Source organism: Bradysia coprophila (genome assembly GCF_014529535.1).
Source record: "Bradysia coprophila strain Holo2 chromosome X unlocalized genomic scaffold, BU_Bcop_v1 contig_185, whole genome shotgun sequence".
Taxonomy (NCBI): Eukaryota; Metazoa; Arthropoda; class Insecta; order Diptera; family Sciaridae; genus Bradysia; species Bradysia coprophila.
In genome coordinates this window covers 592,062-606,993 of record NW_023503305.1, presented here as the reverse complement: position 1 = coordinate 606,993, position 14,932 = coordinate 592,062, and the positions used below count along the sequence as shown (strand labels likewise).

Here is a 14,932-nt window from a genome sequence, read left to right as displayed (position 1 = left end):
TTGTTTAAATGGATAGTTGAGCACTCTGCTCACACAAGGTATATTTTCGCAACAGTCAGTGCTCTTAAAACAGTCCTTCAATCTCCCCAGTTTCTGTGTTCAAATCAATATCAAAAATGCAAGGTCTGGTTGGCAGGCCCGGCATTTTCGATATTTCACCGCACATCGGAACAATGAAGCCAGCACCAGCCGACAGTGATATATCATTGACCGTCAATGTGAATCCAGTCGGAGCGCCTTTGATTGATGGATCACCCGTTAATGAATTCGACGTTTTTGCCATACAAATTGGTAGCTTGTCGAACCCCTAGAAAGCCGATAATGGAAAATCAGCTCAAAGCAATTCAAGTTTTTCAATCAACTTACCTTCTCGGTATAAAGTTTGATCGCTTCTTTGACTTTGTCGTTGAAATCAACGTTAGCAGCGCCGTACATTTCGCGGGCAATTTTCAAAATTTTCTCTTCAATTGACAAATCCAATTCGTAGAGAAACTTAAACTGTGAATCGACACCATCACATGCGTTGATTAGTGCACTGGCAAGATTCTCAGCTCCAGCTCCTCCATCACTCCAGTGGGAAGCGATGACAGCATCAAAAGCGCCATTTGCGATAGCCGATCTTCGGACAAGTTCATGTTCCGCAGGAGTGTCGTTCCTAAATAAACGAAAAACGTTTTATGACTGTCCCGATCCCGATTGTCCTGATGATGACAAGTTCTTCATACTTACGAATGAACATTTATTGCCACTACCACGGGGAGTCCGAACTTGGTCACATTGCCAATGTGTTTGATTAAGTTGGGTAAACCCTTCTCGAGTAGATCGAGGTTTTCCTCTGTGTACTCCTTTTTGAGAGGCGATCCAGCAGTCACAGGTGGTCCTGTCAAAGTTTTGCAAAATTAATGAGATGAAAATCTTATTTACCGAAGAGGAAACGTACCACCGCCATGCATTTTCAGCGCTCGTACCGTAGTAACAAGTACAACAGCGTTTGGTGTTTTCTTCGACGTTCTACACTTGATGTTAAAGAATTTTTCCATTCCGATATCAGAACCGAAGCCAGCTTCCGTCACAACAAATCCATTCCTGCCAACTAACTTCATAGCAATTTTGTCAGCAATAATTGACGAACATCCATGGGCAATATTAGCGAATGGTCCGGCGTGAACGAACACAGGCGTACCTTCCAAAGTTTGCATCAGTGTCGGCTCAATGGCATCCTTAAGCAAAACCATTATTGCACCAGTCATTCCGATGTCGTCAGCAGTAACAGGATCACCTTTACGGTCAAAAGCCACAACCATTTTGGAGAGGCGACTTTTCATATCTTGAAGGTTCGTAGCCAGCGCTAATATTGCCATTATTTCACTCGAAACGCTGATCGCATAACTTGTATCTCTAGTGAAACCTTTCTCTGTCGGAGACTGCCCAATTGTAATTTTTCTCAGGTGACGATCGTTCACATCCACCACTCTATTCCAGACAACATTGTTCGGATCAATATCCAAGCGAGAGAAACGAGTAAACTCCTCGATAGTCAAACTGTCCGGATCGGTTTTAGTTATACCCAATCGTTCAAGCCTTCTCAACTGAATGGCCGAAAATTGTCTTACTCCTTTCACTTTCGGAACCAATCGACTGTACAGAGCCTCATCACTTTGAGTGGATTCGTGAAACATTCGTGTATCTAACTGAGCGGCTAACAAATTATTGGCCGCTGTAACAGCATGAATATCCCCAGTCAAATGAAGGTTAAAATCTTCCATCGGAATAACTTGAGAGTATCCTCCGCCGGCTGCACCACCTTTGATTCCAAATGTTGGTCCTTGTGATGGTTGTCGTAAACAGGCGATAGCATTCCGTTTCTTGTGAGCGGTAAGAGCCTGCACTAGTCCCACTAGCGTTGTACTTTTTCCTTCGCCCAACGGTGTCGGTGTTATACTAGGAAAATTACAATTCGTTAGATTGCTTTGGAGTGAAGACTAGTCCCGGGCTAGCCCAATGAGCGTTCAAGCGATGCCTCAAGAGCGCAACTCGAAGGACATTTTCGAGTCTTGTTTGACCCTTGTAAAGACGTTGTCATTTACTCACCCAGCCACAACCACATATTTTCCATCCGGTTCATTTTCCAATCTATTCAAAGTTTTCAACGAAACTTTGGCCTTCTTCGTTCCATACAGGATGACTTCTTCTTTGATTAGTCCAATTTCTTCAGCAAGACTGGATATGTCCTTTGGCTCTTGTGATCTGGATATCGATATATCACTGGAGGGAAACAATAAAATATTTAATGGAAGTTGATGATGATGGTACAAGTAACGAACTGAGACGTAGCAATTGCTAGCTGTTATGAGATATCGCAATAGTCTATCAGCTCATAAACGTTCATCGATTCTTTAACAACCACTTTTCGAGTCTTGTTGTGTATATGATCATTGTTCAAAACAAATTTTAGTAGGTGCGTATGTACAACGTACTCCTTCGACCTTCTCTCATTCTATGAATATGTACCTTCCATCTGATGTGTGCCTACCTAATATGTCGGATGACTTAGATGACTTAACACTAATTTCTTTGTTTTCGAAGGGATTTGTTTCGTGAGGCAATTTGGAAAACGAGAACGATTTTAAATGGGATTTTCAGAGTTTCAAATTTTTAATTAAAAACTGTGAATATCGTGCAGCCTTCTACGAAAGGTATTATAGCAGCCAGAAATGAATTCTGATAAAATTTGCTTATAGCTCGCATAATATGTTATGAATCAGGTCGCAACTCTTTACACATCCTGATTGTCATCTGATATGCGCAAATGATGAATGTGTTTTAATTTTAACAATTTATCAACCATCTCCATTCGTAATTTCCCACGAACACATCATATTATACAGACTCATCAAATCTCGTTGTGCAATGAACTTCGACGCAATAACTTAAAAAGTTCTCGTCTTACATTCTTACTAACTAATGTTGATATAATATCACTCCCTAGCTAAGAGGCATAAACTGAAGATTTCTGCAAAATTCCTTTAATAACCAATTTATCTCGTTAAGTGGATCGCATTACTGAACTGGTATCTGGTATATGTACACACAAATTTCAAGTCATTCAAATGGCTATAATAATAAGACGATAATGATATCAACATTCAATCACTCCGTAATATATATCAGAATGGTGTGAAGAAGATAAACCGAAACTAAGATATTGCATTTACTCAAAAAAACCGGAATGTTTTAAATGTTATGGACAAGACTTGTTATCAGTGGTTTGTACTTGGCAACTTTTATGTTTACACGCACAAATTTTCAATAATCATGTAATTTGCGTAGCTTAATAACTTCACCAAAAATATTTTGCGAGATTCAAATTCTTGAGCTTCCTAACAAAATTGTGTATGGTTTGTGGGAGAATACACTTCTATTTCGCACTGAATCTGCCTTACAGTTGAGTAGTATGTAATAGCTACTTTCCTAAATGGCTAGTTTTGCGAAAAAGCTGCGACAGTTGCCAATACGATAGGGTAAAACACCCTTCTTACACACACACACACATATCTGGGCTCTCAAAAATTAATGTTCACGAGCTGGAGTACATAAACTTCCAATTGCAGATTTTCAGGATCCGAGACTGCTTTGCACTCGATGTCATAAATAATCTTACGCACCATGGGCGAAGCTGAGGTTGACAACGCATGGCAGATGTGGATCGTCATTTTTACAGATTTTACGCACTAGTGTGAAAACCCAGTTACGTACTACTTTTATCGCACTATTGTAGATAGACTAGTTTAGGTGCTTGGGGAAATGAACTCAAGAAACCGTTTCTAAGGACGCAGGTAATGACACATTTACTTATTGTTACCCGTGACAGTGCATTACGTCCGTCGTTTAAAATTTTTATTTTGACGAATGGAGACGTCTAAATAAAAAATTCATGCCTTGGGCATAAATTACGGAATTTTTCTCGTATATTAGGCATTCAGCATGAAAAGTTGTATACGCATCTGTTGTGGACGGTTTTTTTTAGACACTTTCGCTTGTCACTTCGGGCTACGAAATTGCCTAAAATATACAGTCCACAACAGATAAGTAAATAACTATTGAACGACTACGTACTGTACTTTGTGTCCTTCTAGTCTGTAATGGACTCAACAATATTGCATTTACCGACCAGGAGCACGTAAAAACATATAAACTAACTTACCTAGGAACAGGACGTTGTACGTTCAACGGTAACACTCTTAATTTCCACTCCATTGAAATGATGTGTTTGCGACCAGCACAGAATGACAACTGAAGACAAGAAATATTTCTTTTTCGTTTAAATAACTCACGTCGTTTGTTTTTGTTTGTAAACATGAATGATAATCACCATAATATTCTGATACATGTTGCGCCTTTATGTATGTGCTGAAAGTAAGTAGCCTGAAAAAGCTGCAGTAATGAATGGCAAATGTGGAAAGCTTATAACATTTTGTTGATTAAGAGGAATTGATGCTTAGTTAAAATTGTAGCCTATATTTGTGTGTCTTGTATTTCATTTTTGATGAATACTTTTCATCAGAATGCTTTTTGTAAATTGTACCAATGACCGCAATTACGACCACGAATATGTTGCTTCAAATGAAAATTCGTTTTGTTGCTCAGTTTATTTTTCTCAGAGCTGGTCAAACTGCTATAACCAAATCTATTTTCTGTTGAAAGGTAACCAATACTCTCTCTAGCATCGAAACTCTCTCAAAAAATCGATGTAGAGGGGAAAATAAGTTTACGAAACGCTGATTTTTAATATGACTTAAAACCAACAACAACAACACGAGCGAACAAAGTAGCAGTGATTCATAAACGTATCTACCACCTTAATAATTGTAGTTTGGTTGCTAGGGAGAGTATTGAAGGTAACACATCAAATGAAAGACGAGGCACACAAATGTTGGCTACAATTTTAGCTAAGCATTGATGCCCAGACTCTTCCTGGTCTGATTTTTATTGCAATGCTTAAATAACTGTGGAGGATATGACTTACGCAGTAAAATTAGATAATGGAACTTCGTGTCGTGATATGTAATTTACAGCCATTCACATTTAAAATTGCCGTCATACTTACTTTAAATTTCTTATGTCACCAACTTCTCTCATTTCTCCATAACGAGTATATGGAGAAATGAGAGAAGTAAGAATTTATAGTAAGTATGACGGTAATTTTAAATGAGCATGCCTGTAGGTAAAACTTGTGTGGTAATTTATTATCTATCCTTAGATGAGTCATTTAACACAACGAATATTGTTTTGCTGTTCAAAAAGGTGTCAAAAGTACAACTAAACGTGATCTAAGAAAGGCAAATGCTACTACAATACTGAATATTGGTCACTCTTATGACCAAGTAAAAAATCCCAATTTCGTATTTAACCTGTTACTGCGGTTCCCCTTCGATTCTCTGATTTCGTATACTATTTCAAATGTCAAACGAGGAAAATCACAGTCGCCAAAAAGAACAGAGATAGGATAATATGATTTTTTTACGTGTGCAAAACAACCGGTAAGAAAACTATATTTTCTCCTTCGTTAGACATAGAGAATAAATTTTAAGCTACATTAATACCCATTCAATCTTTCCATCAAACATTGCTCCATTAACCAATTTTATCGAATTTAATGCTTGTATTCCCTATCTAGTTTAAATGTATTTGAAACGCACTTTGCAGCTCCGGATCTCCGGACGATTAAAAATTAAATAGCTCAAAATATAAATCGAAAACTGTTCCTGTTCTCTCGTACATATTACCTTTTATCGAATGCGTCTATGAAATTATATACTCGCCCGTGTTCCCCATTTAAGGCTTTACATCGGATCAGATCAACCTGAAAAATTAAGGTCAGATTATCTTGTGAATTACCAGAGTTCAGAATTACCTACAATTTTAAGAGTCAATTTGCGAAAACTTTGAACAAGTTGTATGCAACTTAAAGACAAGCTGTTAGGACTGTTATAAGTAGTTTACGGTACATATTTTGTCTTGAAATAGTTTCGTGTTTCCATGCTGGAACTGATGGAAATTGGTCTGCACAGGGTAGGTCAAAATCGTTTTTGATTTAAATTTCTGACAATTCTCTTGAATCTGAAATTATAGCAGTTGGTACTACCAACTTGGTAGATATTTTAGAGACGCACTCGTTGGACTTTTTAAATTTTGAAAATTTGCGTATGAGCGGTATAGATTCATTATTTAAAAAAAAATACAAACTTATCGAAGTTTTTACAAAAAACTACAGTTTGTACGACCTAAAAGCAGAGAAATGATACGTTGGTACGCCTGTGGCGAGATAGAAGGAACATTGGAATGACAGTTGGCTTTTATGGGAGAGAATGTGATATAATTTGTATGTAACTTTCTAACATTCTCTCCCATAGAAGCCAACGGTACTTCTATCTCGCCACAGGGGTACCAACTTATCACTTCTATGCCTAGAAGATATTGATGTCGTTGGACAGGTTCAAGGAATCCACAATTTCGCCGATGGCTTGTTTTCAAGTTGTTCGAAGTTTTCGCAAATTGACTCTTAATTTGACCTGATTTTCAGGTTGACTTAAAACGTTTGTGAATAAAATGTGAATAGACAGATTGCAATTTTCACTTATCAGTTGACGTGAAACTTGAACATATTAAGGAACTTCTTCATAATAAATGTATGGGAAGTAGACTTGATAGCAACTCTATGGTAAGAAACTCACACCGCTACCGACGATAAGTCACAGAAAACCACAATGTCATCAAATGAACCACGGCAGAGTAAAGTAAACCAGGAAAGAGCAGTCAATTTGCCAAGAGACCTAAATTCATAAGTAGACCTTTGATTTTGACGTAAACGATTGTATTGGGATTTAGGTCCCTCCTTTGAATGTATTTGCGTCCTCTGCTCCTGCCTGGTTTACTTTACTCTGTCGTGAATGAACACATTTGAACGAGATTTGTAAGTCTTAACATGACATAAAGCCGATAGGTTTGACTCAACGTTGTTCTACTTTCATTGATTGAAAAGCACTTGAATGATTCAAAATTGTTTGATTGTTGAAAGTTTGTATAATTTTTGATTTCATTCTACATGCATAACAAACCTATCAACGAAAGAAACGTTTTCTGAAGAGGAAAAGTTAATCGAAGTTTTTCTATATAAGTGGTTGAATAAGCCTAGTTAAAACTAACTGCAAAAAAGAAACCAAATTATTTAAAGTTAAAAACCACTGCACAAACAACACACACACACACACACACTTCCACTGTACAAATGTTTTTTTCATAGGACTTTATGGTTAACATTGTTTAACTAACCGATACAGAAGTACTGGATGTAAATTATTTCGTTTAACTTAATCGTTATGTACATCAAGATATTCCTTTATCGCTACCGAATTAATGTAGTTCGATACAAAATGCATAAACGAACCAAACAAACAAAACTTTCTTGTGAGTCAGAAGTTCCCAAACAATTTTAGCAAAAACCAAAGCAAAATCAATATTGTTGTTTGATAGTTGAAATGATGAATGTCTTGTCAAGTTAAACAATTAGAATATAAACAAACACCTTGTCATAAATCGCAGCATAATTTCGGAATCGGTGTGAAACATTTGTTTCGTCGATTCATATTCTTCTGATGTTGTTTTGAACAATCATTATCCATTTACATATTTTCTACCATTCGTCTTTATATGGAAAAACTAAATCTTCAATTTAATCTTTATTTTTGTTTGCTTGTGTACTGACCTCATGACCGTGTTTATTTTGAGTTTATTTTTAATATTTTTAATTACAGTTGCAAAAAAATAAGCCGATACTATCGTCTGAGTACTCAGTGCACTATTTCTGATTTACAATTTTAGCTTAGTCGCTAGCGTAACTTTTAGCTTAGTCGCTAGCGTAACCTAGCGTAACGACACAGGATTTTAATTGTCAATATACTAGTTTTACTCTGTTGTCTCGCAATTCTTTAGAAAGTTTCTAAAAAATATTTTTTGAGTTAGGGGAGTTAGTGAGGGTGAATGTGCCAGTATCAGTCACCGACCTCAAGCCCATTCGATTCACACGTAGTGTTGTGTCTTCAACACTAACTAGCTACCAGCTAGTTTTCGATTTGTGGACTTTGGGGCGATTGATATTAAACTCTTTGATTCGGGCTTGTCACCCTTTAACTTGCGTATTTTATTGTCGAATGAATGTTTCTTCTCTTACAATTTTTCTTGGAGAACTCGATTCATTCGTTTTACAATGGCAAACTTGGATTCACGTTCCAACACGTAGTGATTGATGCACGTACAGCGACTGATGCACATACAGCGACTGATGCACGTACATCGACTGATGCACATACAGCGACTGATGCACGTACAGCGACTGATGCACGTACAGCGACTGATGCACGTACAGCGACTTATGCGACACACTAAGTTGAAACTTTACCTCAAGCTTTTAACTTAAAATACTGGGTAATGAAACAAAAGATTTTAAGGGTTTCTCGTTTGCTTACCGCCCCCGGTAAACTTCACAAGAAGACAAGTCCATACCATTGATACTATTCATGTTTCACCAACAACATTATCGACAGAACATAGTGAAGTATAGTGACTTACACGTTTTCCTCGTCTACCACTCGGACTAACAAATAAAAACGTTCAAACAAGTACGTAATGTCCTATTACGTAACTGACTTTTTTCAGCGTGAAGTTTGTAGTGCGAATGTCAGCTGTTAGTATCGTAATTAGTTTATTGCCGTCATTTATACCAAAAATAAGATGAATAGCATTTGTGCATAAAAAAGTGTAATGTCTGGCTCGCTTGTAAAAAACATTTTGTTATTTTTTTAAGACTTATTAAACTTATCGTTAAAATACATAAACAGATTGACCCAAGATGATAGGCAAACGACAGGGGTCATCTCGTCGGAATGATATTTACAAAAATTTTCCTTATAATCTGGTCAGTCGAAAGTTGAATTTAATCGAAATTTGTTGTCGTAAAATTTTCAATCAATTCTCCTCAATTTGAATTTGATGCCATGGGAACTTCAAATACAGGAAAAGTGTTGTCCGGCACCGAATTGTCAAAGTAAGACCCATTTAAATCAACGATTAGGCGACTTCTGATCTGGAGTTTTAGAACACACAGAAACAGACGTACAGATTCGTCCTTTTGTATCAAATAGGTCAATCGGCATTTTTTCCACATTTTTTAATCATCCCGTATAGATACCGCAGGTCCAGAGGTGTTTTTCTATGAGTTCTAAATAACAAGGTCAGAAGTGGATCAACCATTTCTATCTCTCTCTATCCAAGAATCCTTAGTCTTCATTTACAAACATTTCTAGACAAATTCGTGATCAGCTGAAAGAAGATGTGAGTGTCTGGAAAGCAAAATTGCCGGGATTTTCTCCTGGACTGGCAATAGTTCAAGTTGGTGGTCGCGAAGATTCTAATGTTTATATTCGAATGAAAATTAAAGCAGCAAATGACATTGGCATTGAAGCGCATCATTTGAAATTACCACGGACTACCACCCAGCAGGAACTAATGAGCAAGGTATATTCAACAAATTTTCCTTTTTGTTCCCCCAGCGCTGCAAACAATAAATGAGAGTTCAATAAAATTTTCGTCGCTTAGCTAAGGAAATTGAATGATGATCCCAAAGTTCATGGAATCATCGTGCAAATGCCGTTGGACTCAATAAATAAAATTGATTCGCATGTGATCACCGACTTCGTTAGCCCCGACAAAGACGTCGATGGGTAAATGGACTTTTTATCAAAAGAGTAGCTAAAATTGCATACCATTCGTACACAGATTGCATACCATGAATGAGGGCCGTGTAGCTATCGGCGACCTTACCGGATTTTTACCATGCACTCCGAACGGATGCATCGAATTAATTAAAATGAGTGGCGTTCCGATGGCTGGATCGAATGCAGTTGTAATTGGTAGAAGTAAAATTGTCGGCACACCAATATCAGAATTGCTGAAATGGAACGATGCCACAGTGACTGTTTGTCATTCCAAGACCAAAAACTTAGCTGCAGAGGTACGTGACGTCTGATACCTATCAAATCAGGGTTGTCTACCATTCTCTGTCTAGGCTAGAAAAGCAGATATATTAGTTGTTGGTATCGGTAGACCTCAGATGGTTAAAGGAGACTGGATAAAACCCGGAGCAGTAGTTATTGACTGTGGCATCAATTCAATACCTGGTACGTGTAGCTAACAGATTTTTATGACATCGATAGTTCATTCTTTACGCTTTTGAAAAGATCCGTCAAAAGCATCCGGTCAAAGACTTGTCGGCGATGTTGATTATGAAGAAGCGCGTAAAGTTGCCGGATACATAACACCTGTGCCTGGTGGCGTTGGACCAATGACAGTTGCTATGCTTATGAACAACACAGTTCTCTCATCGATAAAAGCTGCAAAAAAATTGCTGTCGTCGAACTGGGACTTCCAACCACTTCAGCTAAACGTATTGAGACCAGTGCCTTCGTAAATGATTTGGAAGCAATGCAAAAGACTGAAATGATTCAATTAGATTATTCACTTCCAGTGACATTGACATATCTCGATCACAAGAGCCCAAAAATATCCTAAGACTGTCCGAGGAAATTGGCCTGATCAACGATGAGGTTACGTTGTATGGTACGAAAAAAGCAAAGATTGCACTATCAACGCTGCAGCGATTGGAGAATGTGACGGACGGAAAATATATTGTTGTGGCAGGGTGAGCATTCCGAGATTTTTCTTTTCGATAACCGTTAAAACAACTTAGAACTACGTTTCAGCATAACACCTACTCCACTAGGTGAGGGTAAAAGTACGACGCTTGTGGGACTTGTACAAGCGTTATGCGCACATAGGCAGAGGAATGCGATAGCCTGCATGCGTCAACCGTCACAAGGACCAACATTCGGAGTTAAAGGCGGTGCAGCTGGTGGAGGCTACGCTCAAGTTATACCAATGGAAGATTTCAATCTTCATATGACAGGTGATAAAACGATCATTCCGTCATCATTTACTGATTTTATTGACTTTTTACCTTCTTCCCCGAATCAGGCGATATTCACGCAGTTACTGCGGCAAATAATTTACTCGCTGCACAATTAGACACAAGAATGTTCCATGAATCGACTCAAACCAACCAACAACTGTTCGACCGTCTAGTTCCGAAAATTAAGGGCGTTCGCAGATTTTCGACTATTCAGCTGCGACGGTTGGCCAAATTAGGAATCGGAAAAACTGATCCAGACAGCCTAACCACAGAGGAAATGGGAAAATTTGCGCGATTAGATGTCGATCCAAATAATGTCATTTGGACCAGAGTGGTTGACGTCAACGATCGGTATCTACGTAAAATTATAGTGGGTGCTTCACCAACCGAAAAAGGATTCACAAGAGAAACCAGCTATTCCATATCAGTGGCGTCCGAAATTATGGCCATACTCGCTTTGGCTGTAAGTCTGGAGGATATGAAGCAGCGATTGGCACAAATGGTGGTTGCGTTCGATCGATCTGGAAATCCCGTAACTGCCGATGACATTGGTGTAACAGGAGCGCTGATGGTTTTGCTAAAAGACACCATCGAACCGACTCTAATGCAAACATTGGAAGGAAGTCCGATTGTAAGTCATTGAATGCGAATGTTGAATCTTTAACTAAAATCTCTACGAAATCAGTTCGTTCATGCTGGTCCATTTGCCAACATTGCCCATGGATGTTCCTCAATTATTGCTGACAACATCGGAATGAAATTGGTGGGAAAGGATGGGTTCGTACTGACTGAGGCCGGATTCGGTTCCGATATCGGAATGGAAAAGTTCTTCGACATCAAGTGTAGAACATCCCAAAAAACTCCTACTGCAGTTGTTTTGGTATGCACTGTTCGAGCGCTGAAAATGCATGGCGGTGGTATGTTTACTTCTTGGTACCGACGAAATTATATTTTGCTGATTTGACATAATTTCGACAGGACCACCAGTAACCGCTGGTTCGCCTCTGAAAAAGGAGTACACAGAGGAAAATATTGAACTGCTTGAGAAGGGGTTGCCAAATCTGATCAAACACATAAGCAATGGAGTGAAATTCGGAGTACCAGTTGTAGTTGCTATAAACGCCCATGGGTGAGTCACAGTACTTTCGTCTTTCTTATAGTCTCATGTCGTACTGGAGAATTCTTTATAATTTTGCCTTATTCTTATTAGAGCTGACACTTCAGCTGAACATGAACTAGTGCGAAAGGCTGCCTTGGCAAATGGTGCTTTCGATGCTGTCGTTTGCACTCACTGGAGTGACGGTGGTGCTGGCGCTACAGGTCTGGCCGATGCCGTAATAAAAGCATGTGAAACACCCGATGACAAATTCAAATTCTTGTACGAATTGAATTCATCGATTGAAGACAAAATAACAAAAATTGCAAAGGAAATGTACGGAGCTGGTGGTGTTGAATTTACCCAACAAGCTAAAGGCAAGATTGAGCTGTACTCGAAATTGGTATGCGTTACAAAAAATGTTTTACTGTAATTGTTTGCACAAGAGAAAACGAACAATTCCCTTTATTTACCCAGGGTTACGACAACTTAGCTATTTCAATGGCTAAAACATCAAATTCATTAACTGGCGATCCAGCAATAAAAGGTGCTCCGACTGGATTCACTTTGCTCGTCAATGATGTTTTATTATCGGCTGGGGCTGGTTTTGTTGTTCCCATGTGTGGTGAAATTTCAAAGATGCCTGGCTTACCTACACGACCATGTTTGTATGATATCGATCTTAATACGGAAACTGGAGAAATTCAGGGATTATTTTAGTTTCGGTTTTTATTGTCTTATATTTTTCCGTGCCTTGTGACATGTTATGTCTTTCGAATAAATTTGTTGGTTGAGTTGTGACATTTTTTTATAATATGCGATGAACCAGTTAAAACTGGGTACATGCTGTTGGAAGCAACAGCATTGCCACCAGATTATTTCATTAGAATTAACAAAAGGTGCACCCGAATTCGTAGATAAAAATATTCATTTTATAACATACAATCCGTCGTCCACCATTCCCATGTAATATTCTACACCAATAAACGATTTCTTTGCCCACACACATCGTGCTGCAATGATAGCAAGGCTATTTAATTATCATTATTGTTATGCTGCGTTCCATTGTGATTATCGTAAATCAACTAATTAGTGGCCATTAGGAAAGTATGTCACGCCATAGGATTTCACACAAACAACGTGACAGAGTGTATGTGCTATGCTAGGAAGAGAGTCCGCATTATGCCCCTCGAACTATTTGTTATATATTTGTATGCTTCATTTTTACATCGAGATTCAACGCCGTTTAAGCGTTTGATGGTATGAATCTTACCCCGATAGGTAATGCAGCGTTAACGGTTACAGTTTACAGTCACTCGGAACTAATTTAGTTTGAGATTTCAGCAATACACTGTTCGTTATAAGTGTAGACTAAGTTTTGATTTCATACGTTAGGGTGGCGGCATACCAGTCTCCGGTTCAGAAATCAACAAAAACAAACTTGGGACGAAATTTTAATTTCAATTCTAAAAGATTCATTGCGAATTCTACATTACCATCTTTACAACTAATGAAGTGATTGGTATTACGCTTAAATATTTTCAATAAGTTTTGATAGATAGTATTCTGTGTTAGTAGCAACTCCGATAGGAGCAGAACGTCGTTAAATAAAGATTTAGATTTAAATAAAGTACTCGGACACCTATATTGCTCTCTCATTCATAAAACAGTTTATCAATGAAAGAATAATATGCATCCGATCGACTACTGGTAAATGTCATATATAATGCCGATGATACGTGCTGGTCGAAGAAATAATTTTTTTCTGTTAGGCTATTACAAAGTTGAAATTATACCATGAAAAATGGATGCAAAATGAGCGCTTCCATTAAGTTTTGAAAAATATTTGGAGGTATTCTTTTGAAAATCCACCTATCAAAATCGGAACCACTTCGTTAGGTTCACATTAAGCGTCATCAGTACCAGCCCAGACCTGTCTAAAGTACACTCAGATTTTGAAAATTTTTATTGCAAATTTTTGGAAACATATATCAATGAATCTAATCAAACTAGGCATAACCCGAAAGTACTTAAGCTCAGCTTTCCAACGAGCCCACTCTCAACCGAAATGATTATTTATAACGGCCAAAAAATTCGGATAAAAATCACTATTTTTCCAACTTCGGAGAGAGACTGCAGAGAGCCAAGCACTTAAAAACTCTATTTAAGTTAACGTAAAGCTCTATTTTCAAAGCATTTATCCGACATATATCACGAAATGTGAATTCATCTTAACTTCATGAGAAGTTCCTAATCTCTTTTGGAGAATAAAATGATTCACAGTTAACTAGAATTCAAGTTGCAATCACTTTTCTCTTATAAATATAAACTCTTCGGTTGCAATACCTTTTACACGAATTGCATCAGGAATGATAGATACAGTTGACATAGAGATGCGGTTTAACATTCACAGAATATAAATACATTTCCGTTTTTCAAGTATTTCGTCTGGTTGAAACCGCTCAAAACGTGAAATATGCAATGTAGTGATTGATTTCATATTTTCGTAACATTGAATAGCGAGAAGCGAATAATTTCTAATCTATAGACATAGCAGAATCTACAGACGTATAGACCCATTTATTTTCCTATTTTCTTATCGCCAACCCACTGTCATATATAGCTGCTTCGTTTCAATAGGAATATTAAAATCGCACTTCTCTTTTTCAGAGATAACAGCCCCAAAAAAAGAATTAAAAAATATCTTCAACCCAAAATCCTATATTGATCGAAAAATTAATATACATAACACATTGTAATATAAACAAATTAACTCTGGCAAGTGTAATGCCTTGATGATAACTTTCCAAATT

General features: G+C 37.8%; 2 protein-coding genes across 4 annotated transcripts; one reads left to right on the top strand and one right to left on the bottom strand.

Annotated features, from left to right (window-relative positions):
* Positions 1–3: 3 nt before the first annotated feature.
* LOC119068452 (C-1-tetrahydrofolate synthase, cytoplasmic-like) lies at positions 4–7,643 on the bottom strand. 2 transcript variants are annotated; one of them, XM_037172032.1, is made up of 9 exons: positions 7,586–7,643; positions 5,787–5,863; positions 4,373–4,434; positions 4,205–4,293; positions 2,092–2,265; positions 941–1,941; positions 730–880; positions 367–655; positions 4–307 (listed from the first exon to the last, which is right to left on the bottom strand). In XM_037172032.1, exons 3-9 carry the CDS (start codon positions 4,388–4,390, stop codon positions 65–67), a joined length of 1,965 nt encoding a protein of 654 aa, XP_037027927.1. In that variant the 5' UTR covers positions 4,391–4,434; positions 5,787–5,863; positions 7,586–7,643; the 3' UTR covers positions 4–64. The 2 variants fall into 2 exon arrangements, with proteins under 2 accessions (XP_037027927.1, XP_037027926.1); XM_037172031.1 differs by lacking the exon at positions 7,586–7,643 and adding an exon at positions 7,333–7,547.
* A 940-nt stretch (positions 7,644–8,583) lies between these two features.
* Positions 8,584–12,911, top strand: LOC119068448 (C-1-tetrahydrofolate synthase, cytoplasmic). 2 transcript variants are annotated; one of them, XM_037172024.1, is made up of 13 exons: positions 8,584–9,103; positions 9,363–9,573; positions 9,655–9,779; positions 9,835–10,069; positions 10,124–10,235; positions 10,296–10,521; positions 10,583–10,756; positions 10,818–11,020; positions 11,089–11,654; positions 11,709–11,940; positions 12,002–12,152; positions 12,234–12,522; positions 12,597–12,911. In XM_037172024.1, exons 1-13 carry the CDS (start codon positions 9,054–9,056, stop codon positions 12,837–12,839), a joined length of 2,817 nt encoding a protein of 938 aa, XP_037027919.1. In that variant the 5' UTR covers positions 8,584–9,053; the 3' UTR covers positions 12,840–12,911. The 2 variants fall into 2 exon arrangements, with proteins under 2 accessions (XP_037027919.1, XP_037027920.1); XM_037172025.1 differs by lacking the exon at positions 8,584–9,103 and adding an exon at positions 9,274–9,289.
* Positions 12,912–14,932: the final 2,021 nt, after the last annotated feature.

Excerpts from the sequence above, each read along its gene's own strand:
- LOC119068452 (XM_037172032.1), bottom strand. Across the intron at positions 1,942-2,091 it reads AAATATGTGGTTGTGGCTGG|TATAACACCGACACCGTTGG; the intron begins GTGAGTAAATGA and ends TAATTTTCCTAG. Across the intron at positions 308-366 it reads TCAAACTTTATACCGAGAAG|GGGTTCGACAAGCTACCAAT; the intron begins GTAAGTTGATTG and ends TCGGCTTTCTAG.
- LOC119068448 (XM_037172024.1), top strand. The coding sequence starts at position 9,054 with ATGGGAACTTCAAATACAGGAAAAGTGTTGTCCGGCACCGAATTGTCA. Across the intron at positions 9,104-9,362 it reads TCCGGCACCGAATTGTCAAA|ACAAATTCGTGATCAGCTGA; the intron begins GTAAGACCCATT and ends AAACATTTCTAG. Across the intron at positions 11,941-12,001 it reads GCTGAAAATGCATGGCGGTG|GACCACCAGTAACCGCTGGT; the intron begins GTATGTTTACTT and ends TAATTTCGACAG.